Genomic DNA, 26,620 nt, shown 5'->3' on the forward strand with positions numbered 1-26,620 from the left:
ATGAAGTATGTTAATTCTTTTATTTTCTAAAAAGTTCTTTTTAAAGAAAATCGTTTTCTTCAGTGCAGGCCACAGCTCTGGTGCACAGCTTGCATGCCCAATTGCTGTCCGGCTGTCAGGCACTCAACATGGTATTTTAGTGCTCTGCACTCAGGTGGTTCCAAGACCTGGATCCGGGACCCGGGACTCAGGAACACTTCTATTTCAAAGTCAAAGCCCCCCAACTCCAGGCCCCCGAGACGTGCCACGTGGCGTATGTGCAATATGCCGACTTCAAAGAGCAACCACTTCGTGGAAGCGCCAAGCGAGTCGTGGCTTTCATTAAGCTGACACCACACCACAGGCCCACTCCACTCTGAGCCACTCTGGGCCACTCTGGGGCACTCCCTTCTTAGCCGGGATCATATATATATACTTATATACAAGTAGTACACAGCCACGTTTCCACTTTCTTTCGACCCGCACCAAGTGGGGGCCAAAAGTTGTTATATTGGAAAAGTTTCTCTGCTTGATTTTTAATATCACAGGTGAACGTAAATAATTTATTGCATTCATTTACGTTTCACATCCAATCGCGCCACGTAAAGATTTCGAAAAAGCAACGGCAAGGTTAGGGGGTGGCCACAAAATTTATTTATGCGTTATACAACAAAAGCCAAGCAGGCAAAGACGCCAGCCAGCCAGCCAGCTAGCCAGGTTAGCCCGCCAGCCAGGCAACAATGTGCCAACAGCCATTGGCTTTAGCCAGGGCAAAATCCTTTTTGACCATAGATAAGGAAACTTTAATAAACACGCCACACACGCAACCTGGGAAATTGATAAGAATATGAAAAGTTTGCGCCCGGCGGAGGAAAACTTTTCAAGCCACCGGACCCAGACACCAAGGACCCTGGCTGGTGGCTGGAACTTACAGCTTTTTAATTCATATAACTCATAAATACAGTTCACCGAGCAGCCCTTATTAATGGTCCTGCTACCTGGACTTACCTGTGCTTCTTCAGTTCCATTTGCTGCTGCTTCTTGATCTCCAGCTTCTTGTTGATGTCGTAGTTACGCTGGTGAACCTCATGGAACTCGCCCACGTCGTGATAGTTGGCCAGGGATCCGAAGGGATTGTTGTAGATGCTGCCGCCGCCATGGTGGCCGTGTCCTTCGTGGTGATGTGACACAAAGTGCGGGAACTCATCTGCAGAGCCAAAGGAAAAACAGCAAACATGAGAGGAAGCAATGGAAATGGCGTTAGCAACCAAACTAATTAACGTAAATGCTGCAGTGGCAGTCCATCATTTGGAGCTCAAACAGCAGTGCCCAAATGTCCCATCAGTCGATGGTGCTTCACAGCTTGTTGGCTGTCAAAGGCAGACAGACACTGAGATCAATTTTTGGGAATATATTTAAAGGTATTCCCAGTTTTATTTATTTAGAAATTATAGAAACCTCTTTCAACAGAAAATATCTACTATTTAATAGGTCGATTATAGTCTTCAGTTAGCTTTAAAATATCCAGATTTTATGGTCGATTTTTTCAATCTTCGATTTCCCCTATTTCTCCCAGTGCCTTGTGCTTTACTCACCCGCTCTTGCTCCGGCTGGCCAGCGTAGGCTCTTGTCGTAGCGGTCCATAAATTGGCCGACAGGGATGTGGTACTGCTGATGGTACTGGTTATAGTACTGTTGCTGGTAGAACTGCTGCTGCAGCTGCTGCTGACTCAGCTGCGTCTGCTGCTGCTGCTGCGTGCGGCGCTGGTGCTTCCCATTGAAGGAGAACACGTGGTGGGTGCGCACGTACTTGTCCTCCACCTGCCGAGAAACACAAAGGATCCCCCAATGAGTCAGAGAGTGGAGTGGTTACTGGGATGCTGATGATGAGGGCACTCGGCAACAATTACAATGAGCTGTGCACAAAAGTCACTTCAATGTCAAAGCCTCCGCTTCAGCTCCGACTCCCTTCTGGCCGGCTGGAATTAAATATGAACCAGATCCACATCTGCTGCCCACGCGGACGCACACTGCACTCGAACCGGAGCTGCTGCCTGGGGCCGCGTTTATGAATAAATTTCATTTTAGAGTTTTCCCACATATATAAAAACCCCTCCCCCGCCCAGCCGCCACTGGCAGTCATAATAAATTTATTTAAATTCATTTCCTCTCGCCAGCGACAGCATCTGGCTCTGGGCGGCTTGCAATTAAAATGAGCGAGCTGCCCGACCGACCGCCCCATGTAGGCCATAATTATGAAATGGCTTAAACTGATGTTAATCTCAATGCCCAGCCACATTCCACATCCCCAGGCAGTCGTTGGGAGTGCATTATCCCACTGATTAACCTGATGCCCGGCGGCGGTTTTCGCACATAGACGTTTCGTAAATAATCCAATGAAAATTGGCTCTGATTACCAACAGACAGTGCTGGCGGTTCTGTTTGTATTTTGTGGATAAAAGTGACTATATTTAAACAGTTTGTTTAATTAGTAACAAAATTAATAACAGATTTATTTTATTTTAAACTAAAATTTCAGTAGGAATTTTTAGGAAAGCTATAAGTAAAATACTTGATTATAAATTAGTTTAAATAACTTCAAAAACAATTCAAATAACAAGCTAATTTGAGTAAAATTAAACCCTCAATTGATTTTATATCTCTTAAATTTTTTATTCACTTTAAATCTCCTTTTCTGTTTCACTGTTGAGTACTCAGCACTGTCACAAACAATGTTCGAATGCTTGCGCAATCGAATTGCGAATTGTGGATTGTGGATTGCCGAATTGCCAATTGCTGAATTGGTCGTTTCAAATATCACGCATACGCACCTTTTTCCCATTGATTAGCCACGTAATGTGGGGGGCGGGGCGTCCGCGGGTGGTGTTGCACAGGGCGAAAAGTTTCTCGCCCACCGCGAAGGGCGTTCGCTTGCGAAACTTAATGGTGGGCGGGCCCGTCTGCGGCACTGTGGAGGGAAGATACGAAGAACCATAATTAGAGTGGGGCCAGGTGTAAATAGCCGAGATAATTGTTACGCACGGAACACGCTCATGAGCTCGTCGGCGCTGGCCTTGGTGAAAATGGGTGTATCCGTGGAGACCTCGCAGTAGAACTGGCCGGATAGATCGAACTGGACATCCTTCAGCGTCACCTGCTGCTCGTTGGAGTTGTCCCACTGTTAAATGTTAATTGTTAATTGCAAGGAGGAGCCGGAGGAGAGAGAAAAATGCACAAGGATTAGAGTGGTGGACACCGAATGCTCATTAGCGAATCAATGGAGCTGCACAGGAAGTGTCTACCAATTAGCTGCAATTTACCATGGACTATAGACCACTCGGCCGTGCCTAATCCGAGGACAATTACTGGCCGTGGACTGACAGACGGTAATGATGATTGAGCAAATAAGTGGCCCAAACGGGGTACTTACGTCAATTTCGGCTCCCTCGATGGTGGAATTCCGGAACGGCGGATTCCGTCCGTTTATGAATTCGAAGAACTTGCCCTTGTCAACCTTCAGCCATGTCACCTGCAAAACAAAAGACATATTTACCAATATTAAAAGGACTCCATATGTTCAACCTCCCACCCGCCCATCGATCTCGTCTGCCAATTGCCCTCTCTGTCTCTGTTTCTGACAGTGATTGAATGTGTCAGTTCTGATGGCCGGATCAGTTAATGGCGCAACGCCGGATTATTAAATCGCCTCAATTGCGCAATACGTTGCGCAATCGAGGGTCCCCTCTCTCTCTCCTGTCCCTCCTTGTTGCCCCAACTCCCTGCCGGGCAAAGCAATTTAAGTTGGCAACAAGTTGCAGGGAAACAAACGGAAAATGGAAAACGGAAAACGGGTAAAACTGAAACTGAATGATGCTGCTGCTTCGCCAAGTTGTTAGCGCGTTAAACTGTAAAACAGTAAATAATAAAATGTTTTTATTGGAATGACTGTAGCTGCGGCAGTGGCAGCAACACGAAGGGAGTGCCACAGGACGCATGTCACCCCAGCAATTAAAAGCACAAATCCACAAAAGCAACTTGCAGAACGCGGTAGTTGTGTGTGGGTTTTTTTGAGGGACGGGGCCTGCGACAACGACAAATATGAATAATGAAAATGGAAATTAATTTTCATGCGCAAGTTTTCCCACATTCAACTTAAAACTAGCTCGGAAAAGGGCCGGATGTTCAGCGGCTCTTGTCGACATTTTTTAATTACTCCCAGCATTTATTTATTATGCATATTTTTTAACGCCCGCATTTGGTGAGCTTATTTTAATCACATTTCAGCGCGTTATTTGAGCTCCAGATTAAAGTTGAAAAGTAATTTATTTTTCCTTGCGGAGAGACAGGTCTCTCTGACCGCATTTTCATTTTTTATTTACCATGAAAGGGGAGCTTTCTGCTGGAAATTCTTCATGGTTTTTGTACTCTTTTCACTGACTTAATACTCATTGAATTCGAATGTTTAAAGTTATAAGCTGATGACAGTTTTCAAGAGTCTTAGAAATACTATTATTTGTGGCAGGATATTGACCAGGTCCACGATGAGTTTCGCATTAAAGTAGCAAGCTAATTGATTTCTCATTTGATAAACAGAACTCTTTAAAGGGAATTTCCTTAAGGATTTAAATATTCCTAACAACTAAGCTCATATCAGCTTATAATCATTGTAATTATATTTTCTCTGCCAGAGCATTGCACTAAATACACCTGTCCAGGCAATAGTGCCAGGTCGACGGACTCAGGCACTCCACGTGTTGCCTGGACGTCTGCTGATGGCTTGATTGACACGCTCCCAAACAAATTGCATTGATTGCACGCAACTTAATAATATTAATATGCTTATTGAATGTGTCCGCGGCAGGCGAGGCGTATGCGTAATTTGTGCCGCAAATGTTGCCATTACTCAAGCCTGCGACGCAGAACGTGTGTGTTTAGCGGGAGTGTGTGCATGTATATGTGCTGTGCGGGTCAATCAATAAAGGCCACACACACAGGGTAATAATGAGAGGGCAAACACAAACACCGGGAGGCCAAAGAGAAGTGGCCTGTGGGTTTGGAAACGAGCGGCCATTAGCGCTCTCTCTAGGACCGCCAGACACGCATCAAATTTTATCAACCACTTGTGGTCGTTTCAAACATTTTCCCTCGACTTGACATGCAACTCCCTATCGGCCGTAATATTGCCAATGGATCTGAAAGTAATGAAAACAAAGGTCCCTTCACACTCCTGCCACTCTTCTGGCAGCCCTTCCACTCCAAATATTTACCTTTACGAACTTAGCCTGGCATGTGTTTGCTTTTGGCGTGTCTGCCTGTGACTGTGCCTGGGCCTGGGCCTGGGTCTGGGCCTGACTTTATTTCTTTTGCCTTTTGGCTCTTTGTTTATATTTGGGCTTATTAGCCCGTCCGCCCGCATGTGAGGCACCATGTGGGATGTCACAAATAATACACAAAAGCTGAAAAGTGGTGGTAAATCAAAAGCTCATTAATGCGCTCTCGGGGCCCCGATTGCGGTACCGATTCGCAGGCTCACTTCGTAATTAGTTTATTTAATTTGAATGTGTGAGCGAGTGTAATTTTTGGGGCGAAAAAAAAAATGAACACAAAATTATGCCTTACATGTGGAGGAGGCGGGCGACATGATCCCGTCACTGGGACTTTAATTGCCTTTTTAGTGCCACTTCCACACAATTTGCCACGCTCCGTGCAACAATCCGAATGGCGAATGGCGAATGGCGGCGGGCGAGCGAGCGCACTCGCTTATATAGTTAATTATACTAATTAGCTATCGCCCCGGCGGCCACAACCCGACTGGACTGGCCAAATAAATAAATGTCTACATCTGCGCGGAGCCCCGGCTGACTCTGTTTGGCTATTTGGTTATTTGGTTAGTCCGCTAATTGTGCATGTTTCCCGCCCCGGAACACATTTCACATTTGCCCGGCTCAGTGGCGCATTAAATTTGTTAGTTGACACTCTTAGGAGGCGGTGGAGGAGGAGCACTACCCTCGAATTTCCATGCAAATGAGACACCACAATGGCGGCTTTAAGTTGTCCCGGGTCACGATCCGGAGACACGACATGGAATTTCGTGTTCTCTCTGCCTTCTCGGACGTCGAATAACAATGGACACCACTCCGCTTATAAGTACAATCCACCTCAATCCACCCCAGTCCCGCAGTGTCAACGTCAATTCGTTTGTGTTCTAAATCCATCTTAGTTCCACGAAAAAAATAATCAATATATGTACGGCTAATGTTGGCCAGGCCACCGCTCCGCTGTCCTCCTTCATGAGCCATAAAATTTGTACGCTTTTTTTATGGTACTTAGACCGAACAAAACGTCAACCTAGAGGAGCTTGAGCCTCCGACCTTGGTCCGGAATGGGAATGCCCACTGGAGCGGTGTGAATAGTGCTGGCCACAAAAGTTCACAACTAAATTGAAAGTATGCCCTGTAATTCCCTTACTCGGTCAAGTTTTCTGGGCACTGAAAGAAATTATAAATCAATTTGGCACACAAATTTGCATTATTTTCCTACGAATTTAAATGAAGTAACTTTTTAATTGTTTGAAATATACATTTCTCTCTCTGATTTTTCTTTGAATTTGTGTTATTTTTCTGTGTACTTCAAGTACTTCGTATGTTGGCCATAAATTCTATGGCCAAACTCTAGGATTGGCCATGATTTTGGCGTACGCAAGTGCGTGTCTGGCGATGTTTCGTGATGGAATTAAGTAAACTGAAGTGAAATTAATTGCCGCGTCTGGGAAACAGAAACCTAGACCGAGACCGAGACCGTTACCGATACCGAAACTAAGACTTAGACTGAGACTTGAGTCGATATTGAGACGGAAGCGGTAAAAGGTTTACGGCCCACCTCGGCCGCTTCGATGGAGCGGAATGGCACTTTGAGTGCAACTTTTTTGCAGCCCGGGGTCTGGGGCTGGGCTGCCTTTGACTGCCACAAAGTTGCGGCACGAAACTTGCTGAAATACCCGGCTCCTGCCCGGGGGATCCGGCCGTGGTCTGGTTGTGTTTGTCACAGTGCCGGAAACTTTCTGCCCACAAAATAGCACAAGGCGAGCGAGCGAGCGAGCAAACTTTCTTTGTGCTCGGCAATTTTTATTTTTCAATTTAAAGTTTTTAATGCGCTTTCCATAATTTATATGCGCATGCATGGCTGGCTGCGAAACGGACTTAATCCAATCCCCGCTGCCACTTACCTTGAACAGGATCTCCGGCTGGACGTTGTGCCTGCACTTGAACGTGGCGCTGGAACCGCGCTCCACATATCTGGGGACCACTAATTGCACCTCCACATCCGATTGTCCATCTGCGGGTGGAAAGGATACACAAATATAAGTACAGCTGGCGGGTGGGAAGGGGGCAAACAAAAGAGCAATAACAATGAAAATCACCGCCCGTCCAATTGTGGCTTAATTGAAAAACCATTAAAACGCTTCACCAAATGAAAAGAAATCGAAAGAGGAAATTGAAAAGCTCACTTCAGTGCCAAATATGCAGGCCATTTAAAGTGTGGCCCTCGAGGAATTTCCAGGGGAAAAACGAACTCACGATGCCCCATGCGTGGAGCAGATACTCCTGCCAGATTACGGGACATCGTCCTTTGGCCCCGGCTCAATAAATCTTAATTTGTTTGCCAAAGTGCACATGAGAAATTTCTGCGCCTGCATGCTACCCAGGTCCCAGGGATGAGTGCGTCTGGGTGTCAAATATTTGCAGCTCCTCCTTGCCACCATTTTTCACCACCGAGGAAGAGCCTCGACCAGAGGTCCTTCGCTACCGTTTAAACGATATTTTCCCAAGCATTTTTCCCCAGCCAGCACGTACACCAGCAAGGTGGTGAGCTTTATCCAAAAAAAAAAAATGGAAAATTTATATTTGTCCGCAGTTTACACACGTGGCTGACCATCCAGCTGGGCTCATGCTGCGTATACGTAATGCCGGCACTTGGTACGCTCGACAGTTGATGACATTTAGTATGTGTTCAGGCCAAACAACAAGGACGTTAAATGAAGTCGTTTTTCGGTGATTTTGTAGGCAAATAAAATAACATTTTGCTGAATACTTTGCATATGCTGAGGCTGGGCTAGAAATTGTGTGAGCAAGGAGGTTTTATAAAACATTAAAGTAAGCATTTGTGTCTTTTTAGGCAAACAAGAGGTGGTACCACAAATATGTACAATATTCTCTTTAATAAAGTTCTAAAAGTTCTTTTAAAATAAACATTTAAGGCCGGAAAATTGTGAATCTAAGAATTCTCCTTGAAAATTTCAGCAATTTCATCAATTGACTCTCCCATTAAATACTTTGTAAATGACTCCTATTTTGGCAATCGATAAATGAATTTTGAATGTGCCTGGGCCAGTGGCAGTGCTTCCGCCCCGTTCGCAATCATAATTAAGACATAAAGTGGCCGAGGGCAAACACATTGCCCCAGTTGGAGGGAAGGCCTATCCAATGGCGCCAATTTCGCTTCCATTTTCATTTATTCACACCACGCGTCCATCGTCAGTCACGCAAAATGTCAACGACTGAGTAAGTAAAAAACGTGTCTGACAGCGCGAAAAATATGGAAATAATCGGATAACCAAAAACGAAGAGCGAGGAGCGAGAAGCAAGAGAACAAAACCCAATGAAATGAAGCGTGTCAAGTGTGCATATACATATATACGTTCGATGCGAATGTTGGCAACTTGTTGCCGCCATACATGGCATAAACATGGCCAACCTTCAGCGGCCCGGTTTCGTAGCCCCCAGCATGACGTACGTGTTCGTGCCGCACGCTAACGAGCCGAAATTTGCGAAAATTCAATCATGACCCCGGCCGGCCAAGAGCAAGACCAGGACGAAGACATGGCCCAAAAACCCAGACCGCAGCCACCAGCCAGCCGCAGGCTTGGCAAAAGCGGTAGGAGAAGGCATCAGGAGAAGGCATCAGTCCGCAGGCCAACAGGAGAAACGCTGTCAGGCACCAGACACCGCCACTGTCTGAAGGGCCAAGGAACTGCACTTGGAGAAAATCGAATTTAATTTTTCTAGCTATAAAACCTTCTTCAATGGAACATGACTTAAGGAACTTAGTAAAAAAATTGTAATTAACGAATGTAGATTTATAATAAAATTGGTGATTTATCGATGTAAGTGAGAGGAAGATCGTAATGATATATTGGCAAGATATATTGATGAAAAGCACATTACACGTTTAAGTATTTATTTAGATATCGATCTTAGTGCTATTTTATGTCATTTTTTTATACATAAATCCATTTGAAGTTGATCTAGAAATTAATTCAATTTTAATTAATTTGAATTTCCACTCCAAACCCCTTTTTCCATCGAAATCCTTCAAGTGTACTCCGACTTTTTGGTAGCTTCTGGCTTTATAATCTTGTCGGGTTTTTTCGACATTAATGTCGCAATACTACACGTCATTCTTTAGCCCTGGCAGCTGGCCAATACACAGCCGTTGAGGAGAACAAACGAAAAGCGGCAAAACGAATAACGAATTTGAACTGCACGACCGCTGACAAGATGCTCGGCTTGGCAGCCGCAATTATGCTGCGTTGACTGCCAGCCAGGCGACGGGCGCAAAACAGAAAAAAAAATTCATTACTAACTCTGGCAAAAAGGATCTACTCCGGCTCCTCGTCAGCCTCCTCCTGCCCCTCCTCTCTGTGTTGTGCAACAAGCTTGGCAGGCAGGAGGCTTTACTTTTCCACCACTCACTGGATGGATGGTTGGAAAAAGCGCTTCGCTGCTCGCCTTGTGCTTTTTTACAAGCGGAAATTGATGATTTTCCACGGGCTGAGCGACAATAAAGCGTGCATCATGTCAGAAAAACGCAAATAATCAATCAATCAACATTAATCAACGCTGTGTCCCGGGACAGGCCGAAAGTGGGCAACTGTTGCAGGCGCGGGGGCGTGGTCTTCGATTTGACTTTAACAACTGGATTAGGCCTCGAGGGAAATTGATATTTATCGCCAGCTGCACAGAGAACCACAAACTCAATTCGGTTCTGTATAGATTTCAAGTGCTTTGGAAGAGATTCATCGCCTGGAACTTTATTGGTTTCCATATTCATTTCGATTTTCTGATTGCCATCGCCCCCACCTTAAAGTCCTTCATTAGACAAACTTGCTGGCACACAGGTGTTCCAAAATACACATGGCGAACCGCAAACCGAAAGCATAATAAATGTTCCCTCCACCCTTTACACTTTCTCCTGAAGCCTGCATTCCAATTCCAACTTAAACTGCTGACCACAAGCCACTGACCACGGCCAAGGAGTTTGGGCACGAGTTTTCCGAGTTCTCTATTCAATTCTATATGGCATTCAGAGCCATGATTAATGAACAAACTATTAAAGTCAATAATTGTTTGCCGCTTGATAATTTAAGAGCTATAACTGTACAAATGATTGATTGTCCAGGGAGACAATAATTAAAGAACCCCTTTTATTGGTGGTCAACTTTATTCCGGTAATTGTCATTAAGCAATATAAAATAATAATAGTAAGCCATTAAACCATCAGATATAAACAGCATGAACTGCGTCCGTTTATTGCGAAATCAATATTGACAGGGAATCGATGGATGGCTTTAAATTCAATTACAATTGTTACCAATTATTAATTTTTTTTGTTAATTTTCCAAAGCGGAAATTCGTATTGAGTATAAAGAATTAATTAGGGTTTTTAAACAATTGGAAATCAGAAATATATAATATGGTTTTGTAATCAATACTCACTCATTTAAGATATGATATTAAGAAAAATTTAAAATATATTTCGGCTGCCCCAAACAAAAACATTAGCTTATTAGAGCATTACTTTTAAGCTTTTTATAATCTTGTAAATTTATTTTATTGTATTTTTTCATACCAGAAATATGATTTCTTTACAACTTCAAACACTCATTTGATGAATTTCACTCTGTTTATCTTATTACTTTTCCAAAATGTCTTTTAAAATGGCATTACCCCATAAGTATTATTGCTTTGATAGATGTTCCAGCATTTTGCCACTGACAGCGCAATAATAATATCGACTTGGGGTCAGCTGTCTTGGCCCGTCCAGCTGTCAGTTCCGTCTCCGCCGCTTTCTCCGTCTCCGCCTCCAGCTCCCCAGTGGCCCAATGGCTCGGAGTCATTATGGCTGAGTGGCAGACAATACTCGTAGCCGGCACATTCCATGGAGTTCATTAGACACGGACAGCTGCCAAGGCGGCCTGGACTGGGAGTCGCCATCCTAGTCCTGTCACCTAGCCCCCAACTCTGGCTTTTCAAAACTGATTTCCTGTCCTCATTACGGCTGTTTGTCCGGGGATCGGACTCCGAGGCCGAGGCCGAGGCCGAGGCCAGGGCGTGACTGTCAATAATTTTCAACGTGCAATACCTTATCCGTCGGGGGTGGCCGTCTCTGCCATTTTCTAATTGATTTGTGGCCATGTGGCTTTCCAATTTAAATGCACGCTTGATTGGGACTCGTGACTGGCTGCTGCCTGCCCGACTGGCAGCACAATGTTTTTAAAGTTGACCGCACACAAAGCCAACATTTTCCTAGCCATGGCAACGGAAACACTATCAGCAACATAAGCCAAACAATAAAACGCAAACACCCGGCATTTACCCACTCTCGAGGGCCACCGAAAAGGATAAGGCCATAAGTCGTTATGCTGCCGAGGCGTTCGCTCAGAAAGCGTAAGCACGGGCTTTGGTCCTGGCTCCTGGCCTCGTTTCGGAAGGGGATTCTGGCGAAAACAAAGGCCAAAATAAAAGGCAGACAAGGTCCGACGGGCATGTTCGAGGCATAAAGTAATTTTATAGAACAAATCACAGGCATTAGCGGATATAAATCCAGTTTATCCCTGTGCCAGTGTATGCGCGCGTGAAATTCAAATAACTCGGCCGAAAAGAGACGCCGCCTGAGGCACGCAACATTGGTGGGACAAAGAAAAATGGCCGATTGTGGCCTGCGGAGGGTCCTTGAGCTGCCTTGAGCCGGGTGTGTAATTCCAGATCCCCACTAGCTACAACCAGCTCAAGCTACATGCATGTAAAACTCCCAACCCATCCAGGGAAAGATGAGCATTTTTCCGGGGAGACAAATCGCCTGCGTCACAGCTGAAAAAACTTCCTGAGATACTCAAACTTTAACAGCTTTAAAGGAGACATTTTAAAAAGGAAATTTTCCCCTCATCACACACAAGTACAATCTTTTATTTCGTAATTTTCACTTGCACATTTTAGTCACATTTCTGAAATTAAATCACAGCCGAATGCCGCTGCCATGAATGGGAATCAAAATCAAAAGAAAATGAAAATAGCCAACGCGAATGTCTCCCACAAACAGGGACCACGACTTATACAAGCGCACACTCACATACACACACACACACACACACAGTATAAGCCATGACCGACAAAAGTAGCCAATGTAATGGCCAAAACAAAATATGAAAGAAATTGCGGACGACCGGCCAGGGCCACGGTCCACGGTCCACGGTCCGAGTCAGTGCCAGAATCACGACCAGAACAGAGCCAGAATCAGAGCGCCACAGGAAGCCAACTTCCTGGTTGAAAATTTTATCTGGGTGGCCCTGGCAGCGACTACAAAAATGAAAGAGCCGAGCACGGAGAAAAGACCAGAATCCGTTTATATGTACATACATATAAGAAAATGGCTTCAAGGACACCTCGCTGGTGCTGTTGCTGGCGGCTGCACAACTACCACTAAACTGGCTCTACACACACATACATGCCCTGCCCTGCCCTACCCTGCCCTGCCCTGCCGTGTCACGCCCACAGGGCTGCCCAGCACGTAAAGTACATACACCCCACTCGACAACACGCCCCGCGCCCATTTACAAGGCCGTGGAGCAAACACATGTAGGCCATGAATCTCATAACGAGTGTTAGACATGCGCCACGAGCCACTGCACGGTGGGTAGTTTTAAGTTTTTTAATTAAATGAATTAAATATAAAATAAATTAATAATTTAATTAATTTAATTAATTAATATATTAAATAAAAATTGTATGTCAAATAATATATAATAAATTATTGAGGTGGATAACTTTAACCTTAATGCTCACCTTTGAACTATTTTGTTTGTGTCCTTTTCCCATAATTAAATTTATAGCTTATAACTACTCAGAGATCTTTGAACTAAATTGTTATTATTTAATGGATTTTATGCTCAAACAATTTTCTTATAATTTAATAATTACTTAATGAATCATAAGTGATAACAAATTTAATAAAAGGTATCTAAAAAGGCCTTTCAATTGAAACAAATCAAATTAAAGTAGGTGTTTTTTGGCATACTTTTCCCATATATTCCTTAAGATATCCTGTGAAAGTTTTATAGTTTTATCTAAAATATTCCTCGCCCACCGTGCCCTTGTCCTGTGTGTGTGTGTGTTGGTGTGTTTAGATGGCCAACAGTTGCCGCTTCAGTAAGCGCGAACCTGGACCTGCCTCGTAAAGATGCAGACCATTAAAGAAATGAAAAGCAAACGCCGACGACTGAGACTGAGACTGAGCCTGCGACGGCGACGGCAACTACGCTGGCGTTGGCAAACACATAAAAATGCTTAAATTACTTTTAAGGGGAATTATTTATTATTAATGGGGGACGGTCGGCAACAAAAACAGCAAACAGCAGCGACCACAGGCCGCCATTGAAAGCGGCAGCAACGCGGGTAAGCCAAATTAGATGGGCTGAAAATTTGGGTTTCAGTTTTAAACATAAATTCCTCATTTAAATACATGTACGAGCTGGCGGAAAATGCAATTTTAAAAAGCACTTGTGTGTGGGCGGAGTAACGCTCATTTCCGGTCGCTACATTTATTCATATTCCGCATAAACATCCCACAATCGGCTTGGCAATTCACACATTTAAATCATTCACGACAGCTGCTGGCCTGGAGAGTGAAATTTCAAACTGCATTTGACATTTTCCCGGCCGCAAATTGTTCGGGCCGCGATTTGTTTATAGCCAAGTCCAGCGATTCAATTTCGTCTCGTTCTAGTTGCCGAAAACAATTAAATGCGTAGAATTATTTATTTATTTTTATCGGGAATGATGGGTGACAAGTGGGACGGGGCAGGGGAAGTGTGACATGCGCAGCTGTTGTACGGTGTTTTTCCGAAAATTGAAAACTTTTCTCGCCCCCCCACACTGAAAAGGAGCCACAGGAGTCGAGTGGCAGGCGACCGCCCACCTGGACAATTAATGGGTGCCGTGGCCACGTGCTGTCCAAACCAAACGAAACCAGGCGGCGGTCCTGACCGCCATCACGTTGAGCCTGCCAGCGTCACAATTATGTTTCGCATTCGTAATTCAAGCCAGGAGCACCGTCCTTTTGAAGTTTGGCTAATCTCTAATCTACACAGGCATTAGTCCTGTGACACAAACATGAGATGGGAAAGGGCCGGCAGGCCCAGGGATGACGGCATTGAGCCTGCAGCACAGCCAGTGCCTCCTGATGATATTGACATTTATGCTTGACCCTCACTTTGGCATTTTTCTTGTCTCGCCTCATTCTCTGTTCTGTTTTTTTTTCGTTCTCTCTGTTTTTTGCTACAATTCGGCCACAATTTGTGTTGACACTTGGCCGCACCTGCCATGTGGCTTATATCTGCGTTCAGGATACATCAAACGTGTGATATGGTTCCTGGCAGGGCTGGAAAATGCGCATTAGTCGGTTTTCCAAACGCTGAATACTCGCTGGCTGCCTAATAAGGAGCTGAAGTCACATAGCCAGCGGCGACAGCAAACCCTCGTCAACCTTGGCCGAGGACTCGTTGAAACAATGCGCGTAGCACAAAAGTCCTTGCACAATCAATGCCAGCCGGCCTTTGTTTGCATTACGATTCCAATTCCTCTTCCCCTTCCCTCCTTTCCCTGCTTTCCTGAAACACAAACCCAATCCCAAGACCAATCCAAATTCCAATTCCTGCTGCTGGCCCGAGGCACCATTAAAAAATCAACGCCCAAGCCGGGCTCACAAAGTGCCTTCATTATGCGAAGGCTTCCCGTCGGCCGCTCTCCTCCTTCTACTTCTATATTCGGTCTGGCAGAGTTTTATTTTTATCCAACGCTTAGCCACACAGAAAAAAAGAAGCAGCTTGAAATAAATTTGGCAACACCAATTGGAGAAGTGAGTGAAGTCAAGCGAAAAGATGGGTTAGTTTGTGGCTAGAAAAATTGGGAACTATGAAACTATGTTCTCTTTCTATCTATAAATTTAATACATAAATAAAATCACTTTCTTAAAATATTCTTTGTATTATAATTTCTTTTTTAAATCAAGAAATATAGAAATAATAATAACATACAACACTTTTCCTTCAGTGCAGCAAAAAGCAAATTTTCTATACGCACAAAAGGCGTAACAATCAGCTCTCTGGGCATCATAAAATCTATATGTAGAGGCCTTTGTTTGGACTGCATGATTTCTGGCGATTGTAATCAATAATTTACGCATTTTCATTTTGGCCAGCCCAAAGGAGGCATTAGCATTGGGCCCGCAATTACAAAGACAGAAGTGCCAGCCATTCAAGCGTGTACTTATGTGTGACCCGGCCTTTTTATTCCTATAAATATATAGGTGTATGTGTGTGTGCGTGGGTTTTGGCTTCTCGACAGTTTTTCCCTTTTTTTGTCGGTGGCCTTTGTTTTCCCTTATTCCCAAATGCCTTTTCTCGAGTCAACGCTGCATATATTTGAAGGCTTTCGGAATTGGTTTTTGGCCGTGGAAAGTGGAAAAAATTCAGCTGCTGTTAATTTGCAAGCATTTCAATGTTATTTATTTATATTAAATTATTTGGCCCTGCCCCTGCATGCATTTCTATTTCCATTTCGCTTTTCATTTTCATTTCCCCCCGCTGCCGTTATTGTTAAGCATCCTCAGGCACTTTCTTGGCCCATTATTCAGCTGGTAATACCCCGAGGATTGTGTTTACTTGAGTGCGCATGTGGCTGCCAATTGACGCGTATTTGGCTTTGTGCTCCGCAGCTTATATAAAGCACAATTATTGAGCGGCGCCGTGATTGCCATTTCTAGCAATTCAGCTTGTTGAATAATAAGCAGCTTAGCCTTATCCTTAGCCGAAACGTTTATGTGGGCTTTAGTCTTACGGGGGGCTTGGTGTGGAATTTTAAAAGCTCTCTCAATGGAGAGGCGATGAATGCTCGGGCTTTAATTGGCTTCATATGCTTAAATATCACAAATGCGGGCAATTAATAAGGCGCACACTCACACACACACATGCTTTACGCATTACGCATACGACACGTGAGCCTGGCCACAAGTCAAGGAGGCACGAGAGCGCATATTCATAAGCACCAGCCATTAACATTATTAATTCAATTTAACGCTCGGAATGCTTTGTTCATCCGCCACCTCCATCATTAGCAGCTAGAACGCTGAGTCACCTGCCGCATATTAACTGCAGGCATTAAATACTGTCGAGCTGCGCCATATCCTTGCCGCCTGCAAAGGTCCTGGCCCAGCCGAGAAACGGCTCAAAAGCCACATCATTGGCCAGCAAACACTGCACGTACACGAGGAGTCAGTCCAATTAATTAGGCAGCTGTCAGAGGAGCTGGGAAAACAATCTTCCCGAAGTCGGAGATGCTCAGGCATTGACAGGGGCTTTTGTAAGGACACTCGGAGAAGAAAGGTTACTAATTTTAGGAGAATATTCAAGAATACGTAACAATATATACAAGAAAATCTAAAGAAATATTATTTACATTTAATTATTTTGTATTTCAAATTTTAAATTAATTTTACAAAGTTTTAACTTATTTTGTTAATAAATGTTCCTAATTTTCTTCAAGTGCACAATTTGTATATATTGTCAGTCGATTTCCTTGGCTATATGAGCTCAACTGCTTAAGTTTTTAGCCGGGGGATAATGGGAAAATCTCCTTACAGACTCTGCAGCTATTTAGATTGGTTCGATTCACTTTAATTTACGTCTCACTTCCCTTCGCTGGCTAAATCTACAAATTACGAAACGACTTTTCACACTTTGCCACGAGCTTTTTGGCTGCTTGTCACACACTTCATGCAGCTCACTCAATTTGCAGTACTCACACTTTATTTGTCTCATTTCTGGTGTTCATAAAAAAGCACAAGTTCGACCCGAGCCCGCTCACTTCATTTTTTTTTCAGCTTTTTTTGTTTTCTACCATTTCTCTCGCATTTCCTGGTATTGTTTGTCATGCGTTTGAACGCGTGCCTAGATTTCAGCTTGTGTTTTATTGCCTACTTTGGGGGCGCTCCACTCGTACAAGGATCCTCGCTTTCCACCTCCGCTGTCCCGCTGCCCCGCTTTTATGCGTTCCGTTAACAATACTTTCAAGTGAACACACACACACACACACACACACACAGCTGCACTAAAATAAAATTACACACACTCGCATAGGGGGTTGGGCGGAAAAACAAAACATTTGCCTTTCATTTGCGCCCCCTTTGCATAATAAAAATGTGTAGTTTACTTCGTTTTTTTTTTCTTCTCCCTTCCCTGCTCACACACATTTTCCCAACACTCCCCTTGCCACCGCCAGTCGGCCAACTTTGCTAGCCCTTTTTCCAGGCATTTGCCATCGTTATTGTTTGTTTGTTCTTGTTCCCTGCTTTTCCTGCCTCTCCTGCCTTTCCTGCCCCTCTTGTTTCTGTTGGCTGCCTCCGTGGGTGCGGCTTGTACGAGTATGTGTGACATATCCGGCTCTGTTTAATTTTCCATTCAGGCCGCTCCACTCTTCCGCCGAGATATTCCCTTTTTTCGGCCATTTAATGCGAGTTCTTTTTTACTTGGGCTCACAATAATAAACTTTTTAGTGCCTAGACATGGTTTTATTTAGTTGACGGGAGAAGCAAGAGATGGGTAGCGACGACATTGGCTTTTTTAATTAATTTTGCCTACTGGCGGCGTATCGCTCTGATGCGCACCATGCGGCTTTATAACGCCTGTCTGTGAGTGTATCACGGCAATAAAATAAAATACAAGCCCCCGGACTTGACTTTAAATTGTCCTGGCTTTTTGGCAGTGATTAAATTGTTATGGGTGTTTGGGAAAGCACTGAGGGAAAAGGGAACATAAACTCAACGACAAAGATACAGCTGTCTCTAAATTTCTAATAGAAGTGATCATCAATTTGGTTTGATTTATTTTTCCCAGTGAATGTTGGTGTGGCCTCGAATCACTGCCACTCCTGGCCATTACCCGTTTCCTAATGACTCACAGATTGAACTCTGGCCATAACTGCTTCGTGGGGCTGTACTTCTGCGATTCGAATGGCCCGGGACAGGTTCAATTTATGCGTTTTGCTGTCATTTGTTTTGCTTGACCACACGCCTCGCTTATGGCTTAAGCTCTTTCGGATTTCGGTCCACAAATTTATGCCCCATCACTTTGGCCCCAGCCCGGACTCGTTTCCTGCTCTGGCCGGTGGTGCTGCTGGTTAGGCTCTTTGTGCTCTTCCGTTGCCAAATCCCCTAAAACCTCAAAAAAGGGAAAAACTTGCCCCTGCTAACCGGCCGGCTGTGGATCATTCATTTATTTTGCAGGAATTGCCGGCAGCGTTTGACTTTGGCTCTGCTTTAAACTGCTCTCGACCTTTGTCAAAAGTTTTGAGGCCGAAAAACTTTGTGGCGAAAATCAAACTGTGGATAATGATGAATGCGGCCAGGCACTTTGTGGACTAATGCTTCTCGGTTCCTGGGTTATGGCTCCTGGTTCCCGGCATGTGGGCCTGAATAATTAACGCATTGCCGCTCGCCGCTCCTTTCTGTCATTGGACGTTGAATTTACATTTCGTTGGCGAATTTTTCTCTCTGTTCGCCGTAGAATTTATGGATTTTCGCGAAATTTATTTCGGGTTGTGTCCGTGATTAGGGTTGAAAGGAGATTTATGCTGCAGTTGCTTCCTGCTGTGAGCAGAGCGGCCTTATTAAGGCTCATTAAGGCCGCCTCTGGATTAAGTTCAAAAGGAGAGGTGGAGGGTGAGACTCTGGCAAATAAAATATAAATGTCATCAGTTTGGCTTTAACAGCAAGAGGAAAACTCATAAATTCTGTGAAAAATGGCAAATCGATTCCCGCTCTTTTTTTGCGGTCATTGTTATTACAAAACTGTCAGGGTCCCCGGCCAAGTGGAAGGCAAATGCATGAGCTCTCAGCTCCTCCGAGTCCCAAATCCCTTTTGATAAAGTGCCTTCCGTCCTCACTGCTCGACTTCAAGTGTCGCATTATGTCCGTTTCAAGGCGATGGGCGATGGCTTCGCAGTCTCCCCAGCTTCGCAGACTCCCCAGTTTCCAGCTCAGTTCGTTTTAGTGGCGGATTTGGCAATAAGAGGCGACCAGATTTATGCAGCTGCTTTCATGCGTAATTATTTGCTGACATCTTAATAGTTTTTCCAAGTCTCTTTAGCCGCTTTGACGTTTATTTGCTCAAAATTTTACAGCTGAAAATAGCTGACAATCGGCTTTGGTTGCTTGGCTTTTCCGGCAGCAGAGCCATTTTTTCTAAAGCCCTCTCTCTTTTCTTCATAAATATTTTAGATCCCACACTTAGGCATAATTGTTTTGCGGAAGCTTGTTTTTTATTTGCTTGCTGTGATCCAGCATCTGGCATCTGTCACCCACACACACGCATCCCCGAGCTAGAAGCCCGGCTCACATATTTATTGGAGGCTCTTAATGGGCCCCCGTTTAACGACATTGCCAGGAGCACCATAAATAATACAAATAATAGAAAACGGCGAAATATAAAATTCCCTTCCCCGCTCGGTCTGCTCTTGGTGGGGCTTCCTCTGTGTGTTTCTGTGACAATTTGTCGTGTGAGCAACTTTTTTTGATAGGCCAGAGAGAGGAGTGTATTGCCCGCCGATAAACCTGGCTTCCTGTACTTCTTTCTGTCTGTTGTTTCCTGTTAGAGCTCCATCTCATGCTCCTCCAGGCGGGGCCCCAAAAACAAGCTTAAGTCCTTGTTGTCCTTGGCAAGGCGACGCCACCTTGGGGCTTTTAAGTTTGACGCTCGTTTATAGACTTTGCACACTTTGCATTTACTTTACGGCGCCGCTGATGCGGCTGATAATAAGACCACGCGGCGTATGCGCAATGGCAAGGCCCGAAAACACCACACAACCAACAGCGAACCAACAGCAGAAGCGGCAAAAACAATGAAATCAACGAAAAGTTGGCCAAAGTTTTTACAGCCCGATACACACACGCCTCTGAGACACCTATCCGGGAATCCAGGATCCAAAGATGCCAGCCTCCTTGGCGGATTCCGCCTGCGGCCACTCGAGCCCTGCTTTTGTTTCGCCGAAGCTTGTTTTATAACTTTTTGATTGTCTTTGCGCCAAATTTGTGTGCAAAATTGTTCCTGGTCCCGGCCAAGGCGCTCTCTCACCTGCGAACTGTGCGCCTGCCATGTATAATATTTGGCTTAATCTGATTTCTGCCACTCAAGTTAACTTCGACAGCACGGCTGGCGGGTCAAAAGTTGGCCTGTGGCTGAGCAACAATTTATAGAGCGTTTACAATATTTATTTCGATTGGCCAGGCGCGCACCGAACTTTTGCCTTCATTATTTGGTTTATTTCCGTATTCATTTCTTTGCCCTCTTTTTTCCCAGAGAGTGAGTGAGTCCATTAAAGTGCAATGCCAGGCTGGGAAAGTTTCATTAGATATGCCAAAAGCGTCTTGGCCCAAGTCAGAGCCAGCCAGCGGGGGGGAAGGAAGCAGCTGGATGGCTTTGTCAAAGTCGTCACATGTCATATGGCAGACAGGCAGAAGGCAGCCCAGCAGCCCGGCAGCAGGACCAGCCAGCAGTCAGGCAGGCAGTCAGTCAGTTAGTCTACTGCAGGCTACAGGCGTCCGTCTTCCTGCCTCCCAGCATCCTGCTTCGCATCTGTCGTTGGCTGTCGTCGGCGTGATGTGTGTACACTGGGCACAGCCACAGCCACATCTACATCTATATCCACAGGCACAGTCACATCCACAGCCACGTCTCCATTCACAGTCTTCTCCTGCCCCTCGCCCACATTTACATCTTCAGTTGGCCCGGGGACAGCAGTGCCATTGAGGTTGCACTGAGTGCTCAGCCGCTGAGGGCGCTCTTGCAATTATTACATTTGTATGGACATGTGGCCACATTAAGTATACGACGCGAAGGCCAGCTAGAACCTCGAGCTGTTGCCGCCTCGTGGCTCAAGTGGCCTGCCACAATATTTATTCAAATTTAAGTGTAGCTGCACTAGCTGACGCCGCCGTCTGTTTAGTTAGTCAAATTGATTTATGTTTTGCTTTAATTTACAAAATTAAATCCACCATCAAGGGCAGGGCAAACAGCATTGCGCCGTCAGGATAACTCCTTTGTGGCTGTGAGCGAGTATGCCCGTCACGTGCGCCTTTTGTTGCCTCCGCAAATAAGTGCTCGACGGGCTCGACAGGCTTGCCAACTCAATTAAGCTGTCAAGCGAGCGGCTGCTGAGTGGGCCACCTAATGAACTCCACTTGGATCCGCCATTAAGCCGAACCAGGAACCACGAACCAAGAGCCACTCACCACTTACCACTCCCCCACATAAATAATTCAATCACAACAATTTCAGCACGGAAAATCAATAATAATCGCATCAAGTGTCTGAAGTCCGGGGGCAGTTTCCATTACAGCGGCGTAGCGGTGTGTTTAAATTCTCAAGGACCACACACACACACACACACTCGGGTTGCTAATCTGTGGGTCTGCTCTCCTCACCATAAAGATTCATTTCGTTTAATGACTTGAAATTGATTTCGCTGTGGCATCGCCTCATTTTATATCGAAGACTCCAGGACTTCACTCCGTCTGGGTAATTGCGAAAACGTGCTTTACGACGGGATGATCTTCGCTTCTCCCTCTTGGTGGAGGTTCCTACTTCTACTCCTGCATCGAATCCCGGCTCCTTGGCGTATTAATTTTTCAGCAATTACGTTGCCAGCGACAACATGTAATAGATATAGCCGAGGAGCCACCGCGTCGTTGTGTTTTACGAGCTGCTCATTGGATTTTTGATTAACTTTCGCCCCCGCAAATGAAGCTGTAATGAAATTTAATTTAGCAGCATACTTCAGGCCCTTATTGGTTCGTTAATCAAATGAAATTGCCAAAAGGCCAAAGGCAATTCCCATTAGCTGTGACATTTGCAATTCATTGAACACGTCAACAAGCTGGCACTGCACATTGCATATTGCACGTTGCATATTACAGGTGCTGTGTTCCAGGACAGTTGCTGATAAGCTAGCAATTTACAATTTATTAAAATTAAAAGCATGCGCTGCCTGTAAACTGCTGGACATGCCCCATTCCCCTGCAACTAAGCCACCTCTGCCCGGCCGGACCAGACCCCGGCGGAATGTTTATGAAGTAAATAATCGAAGCGTGCACAATGAATTATTCATGAGTCTTATGGAAAAGCCAGCAGCCAAAGGTGGCAGGTGCTGAGAATGCGTCCGGCTGCTACCACGCCCCTCGTCGCCTGCCTTGGCCACCGCCTCCCAAAGGGACCTGGGCTACGTGCGTGACACTGGGCTTTCTTTTTCGGAGGTCCAAGAAGGCCTATGCCATGTCGGTATACCTGCGAGCCATTTGCAATTAGCCAAGAGGACTTTTGTTTTGGCCATTTTGCATATATGCAGAAAAGGGTTAAATGGGGGAATTTATAAATAGGTTTTCTAGTGATTTTGGGGGAAGATTTTTGTAAATGCAAGTATACAAGGTTTTACTTATTTTGATTCTTGTATTTATTTGGATTCAGCCGAAAGCCTTTAAGCTAAGCATTGTTTGCCTAAAAGTTGACATTGTTTTCTATAGAATTATCTACACTTGACTGATCATTGATTACAAGAATACACTGGATTATTTTCCTTCTGGATTATTAAATATTAAAAACTTAACTCTTCCCACAAAAGTTATAACTTCAGCTTTCTGACTTTCATATTTTAGTCTGTGAATTGATTCCTAGCAATCACAACAATTCCTATTTATAAACAAAGCTAAAAACCTTATTCCATTTGCCTCTAAAAATCCTTTTGGTGCATCATAGGTTGACCCATTTCCCCCTCGAGAGCTAATTATGAAAAAGGCAATCGAAAAAGTCATCGAAAAGGACAAATGAACTAAGCAAACATGGCTTTCACTGGACACTCTGTGTGAGTACTTACTTATTGGCTTTGTTTGCTGTAATCCTAAAAGTAAAGCGATTATCCAAAACCTATTCATATTTCCGTATTGGTTGCTAGAGTGGGTTCTAGTCGGGTTTAGCCTTAGATTGGAATCCGGAATGCAAGCACGAAACGTTTTCAAATATCAAATTATATCCAATGTGTGTGGGTGTGTGCAGGCGGCCCTCTGATTATCTTCACAAAAATAAAAAGCAATATTTTTTTAATCGGTGGCTTGTTCGGGGATTTGTTAGGGGGGTTCTACACTCTCGCTTTGGCACCACCTCCCAGGCCCTGCACAACGAATATCGATTGGAGTTTCGAGCGGGGGAGTTACATCTTCTTCACGAACGCGCGCAGCTAATTAACTCGGGCGAATTGCGCGCACTCGCAGATCAGATCGGGATCAGGATCTTCTGCCAGGCAGGTGTCCTGCCCCAGTTTCACTTTCACTCCGGACACTACACTACACAGCAGGTTTCGGTTTCGTTATCGGTTTCGGTTTCGGTTTCCGTTGTGGGACTCGGATTTCGGATTTCGGATTCGGTTTCGGCTTGACAACCACTGAAAACCACTCCGGGGGCTGTTGGCATGCGCGCACTTGTTGTGCTCGTCGCAAGCGTTTATCCTAGACTGAAGTGGACCGAAGGCGACGCCACGCACTGGCTGCCTGGAAAGGATACACCCACACCAGCTCTCGATGTGGGAGTCGAGGCTTTCCAGCAGGATGTCACTCGAGAGAGAGAGAGAGAGCTTTTGCTTGGTGTGCGAGCTTTCCTCTCAGTTATCCGGCCAGTTGTTGCGCCACGGCAACAGTTCCCCGTTCCCTGCCTTGGCCCCAGCCGGTTCCAGTGACCCCTGTTCCTCGCCTGGCCCCCCTCCGGCGAGAGTCCTGCTGAATCAACAGGCTGTCCTGGCCTTTCCACTGCCAGTTTGTTTGCGGGCGGCCAAAGCAGTCGCTTTAAATGCATTAAGTGTGGCCTAGCCGTGGGTTATTCTGCTGACGGCACGTCCGACTTCGCCCCTCGGCCTTGTTTTCCATTTATTTTATTTTATTTTAATTGCCCTAGCAATTGACTGTAATTGGTTTCTGGAAAAATATCACAATTTCGAATTATATTCATAAGTCGATGATTGCATGTCCATCCCCCTTTTGGTGAAATGCGTTTAGTTGGAATCATGTTAAACAACTTGTTTTCGATGTGTTTATAATTACCTGAGCGATTTACTTAAGTGGCTTAAGGATAAATGTTTGTTCCATTTAAGTGTTCTAAAGAATGAAAACAGAGGAAAAGGGGGGTTAAATTCCACTGAATTAACAATTAATCTCTTTTCTAATTTAACAAATTCCAGTGAATTATTAAGTCTTTATATTACTAGTTATTTTCCATAATATTTAAATGAATTTTATACCTGGTTTTAAATTTGCTGATTATCTCAAGTAGATCTTTCCTTTGGGCTATAATACTCTTAGAAGAATCCCTAAGAAAAACTTCTAGACAGCCTCGAATCTATGCATCCTTAGCTCTTGCCCCCTCCAAAACTCTACTCATTCCCTCAAAGATATCCTTGTTGACAGGTGTCCTATTTCGAAGTCGAATCCAACTCCAATTCCGTTCTCAAGAGCCGGAAAAGCTCTTGACAGCCAACGCTGCTGTCACTAGGCCTCCGGACGGTTCGAGTGGCATTTAAGTTTTGATGGAATAAATGAACACGAAATTATTTAGGCTAATTAACCATTTAAGAAGTCCAGACACCGTGGCACACACGCGGATCTCCATCGCCGTCTTGCCTCCATCTCCGGCACGTGTTGAACTTGGTGGCATTTCTCGCGTTTTATGGGATTTCTACTTTTTAAATTAACGACACGGCGGAGCTGAGGCAGAGAGCACCGTCATGGCACATGGCCATAAACTTTTATGTGGAGGATCAGGGCGCAGGACTAGCCATGGGTCCGCATATCCTGCGCATGGTCATTTAATTTTCGCGACGTCCGTCCACTTTTAATTACAAACAATCAAATCAGTTTGTGTTTGTGTTTTTTCCGCCGCGGCTTTTCCATCCTGTGGCAGAGCTCGTCCGGACACGGCCACATCATTGTCATGGCTCCGGCGACAAGGTCCTGCGCTGCGCCACCACCATTTTGCTGTGTGTTTGGACGCGGGCTTTGACTGCCTGCCATCCTGTCATCATTAGTGACCACAACACAAGAGTTGACATTGCGCTAAATGGGCACATTGTGTGTGCTGATGTTAGTGTTTGTGTTTTGCCTTGCCTGACATATTTTGTCTAAGGCATTAAGTCATAAAAAGCTGGGTACTCGCTAATTTGCGAAATTATTTTGCCGGCCTTCACTTATGCCAACTACCAATACCAGCGAGCTGGCCCAGAGATGATATCAGGGCCTGTATCGTTCGGTCAGGGCCAGAACACATTGCAGGGCAAAAACTGCACAAATATCAGTTTGCTGTTATTTTTCCAGTTTGCTTTGAAAATGGAATAAATGCCAAAAACAGCCAAATATTTATTCCTATTGCCGGCTGCCCGTATTTGTTTATGTAAATGTTCAGCGCGTTTTGATGTGCGCATAATTTCTGCAACGTCTGCAATTAAATAGCAACTAAAAATGGTTTTCCGCTTGTAAATATTATAAATTGGTGGCTTTTGGTTTCATTTTCATACAAATTTGGGTCTTTTTCTGGCCAAATCACATTGGCTGAGGTCATAAGGAATTTGCTTCAATAAAAAAAACACCCAAGCAGCAGACCTGGCATGCCCCCAGGCAATTTCCAGGGTTTTAGCCGCAGGAATTGGGGAGACACGCGCTTTGGATTTGGCCAAAAATGCAAGTAAAAGCTCGGCCTTTCGTATGTTTTTTTTTTGGGTTTGGCTTTAGCGCCGTGCAAAAGCAACGGGAACAACAGCAAACAAAGCTCATTTACACGGGAAATAGCCTAAGTGCAAAAACCATTTAAATGCAAATTAAGCACAAAGTGAAAACATGTGAACAAAGCGGCTAACACACACACACACTCACGCAGAGGTGAACGAACAAGAACGCGAACCAACCCAGCCATAGCCCGGTGGTTGGCACGTATTTGGGCCAGGCTCCTGGTTTTGGCTTCCACATTGGCTCCGGTTTCGCAGGAATGCCCCAACTTTGGGCTGCTCTAAATGTAAAATAGTTTAGAGCCGCCAGCGCCACAACAAATTCCTCTGGCCGAGGACAAAGGGGACAAGGACGGACCAGGACGAGCAGTGAGCCCGTCTGATTTGAATAAATTCATATGCATAAATGGGCCGGGCGGGTAAGTCAACTGCAGCTGACAAAATCAACAACCTGGCCTCCATGGCCGGTAATTGAGTCAAAGATTCAGCTCCAAAGA

At 44.9% G+C, this 26,620-nt stretch overlaps 1 protein-coding gene across 1 annotated transcript in view; it reads right to left on the reverse strand.

The window, feature by feature from the left end:
* Positions 1-23,848, reverse strand: part of beat-VII (beaten path VII) — a 39,773-nt gene extending 15,925 nt beyond the window's left edge. Inside the window, exons 1-7 of the mRNA XM_017182195.3 lie at positions 23,235-23,848; positions 7,205-7,314; positions 3,410-3,508; positions 3,022-3,157; positions 2,811-2,947; positions 1,575-1,800; positions 988-1,186 (exon numbers count right to left, since the gene is read on the reverse strand). Of these exons, the coding sequence (XP_017037684.1) occupies positions 988-1,186; positions 1,575-1,800; positions 2,811-2,947; positions 3,022-3,157; positions 3,410-3,508; positions 7,205-7,314; positions 23,235-23,292 (965 nt within the window). The 5' untranslated portion in view covers positions 23,293-23,848. The remainder of the gene's footprint in view (positions 1-987; positions 1,187-1,574; positions 1,801-2,810; positions 2,948-3,021; positions 3,158-3,409; positions 3,509-7,204; positions 7,315-23,234) is intronic.
* Between the last annotated feature and the right edge of the window lie 2,772 nt (positions 23,849-26,620).

The sequence above is a fragment of the Drosophila kikkawai genome, chromosome 3R (assembly GCF_030179895.1).
Source record: "Drosophila kikkawai strain 14028-0561.14 chromosome 3R, DkikHiC1v2, whole genome shotgun sequence".
NCBI classification, from domain to species: Eukaryota; Metazoa; Arthropoda; class Insecta; order Diptera; family Drosophilidae; genus Drosophila; species Drosophila kikkawai.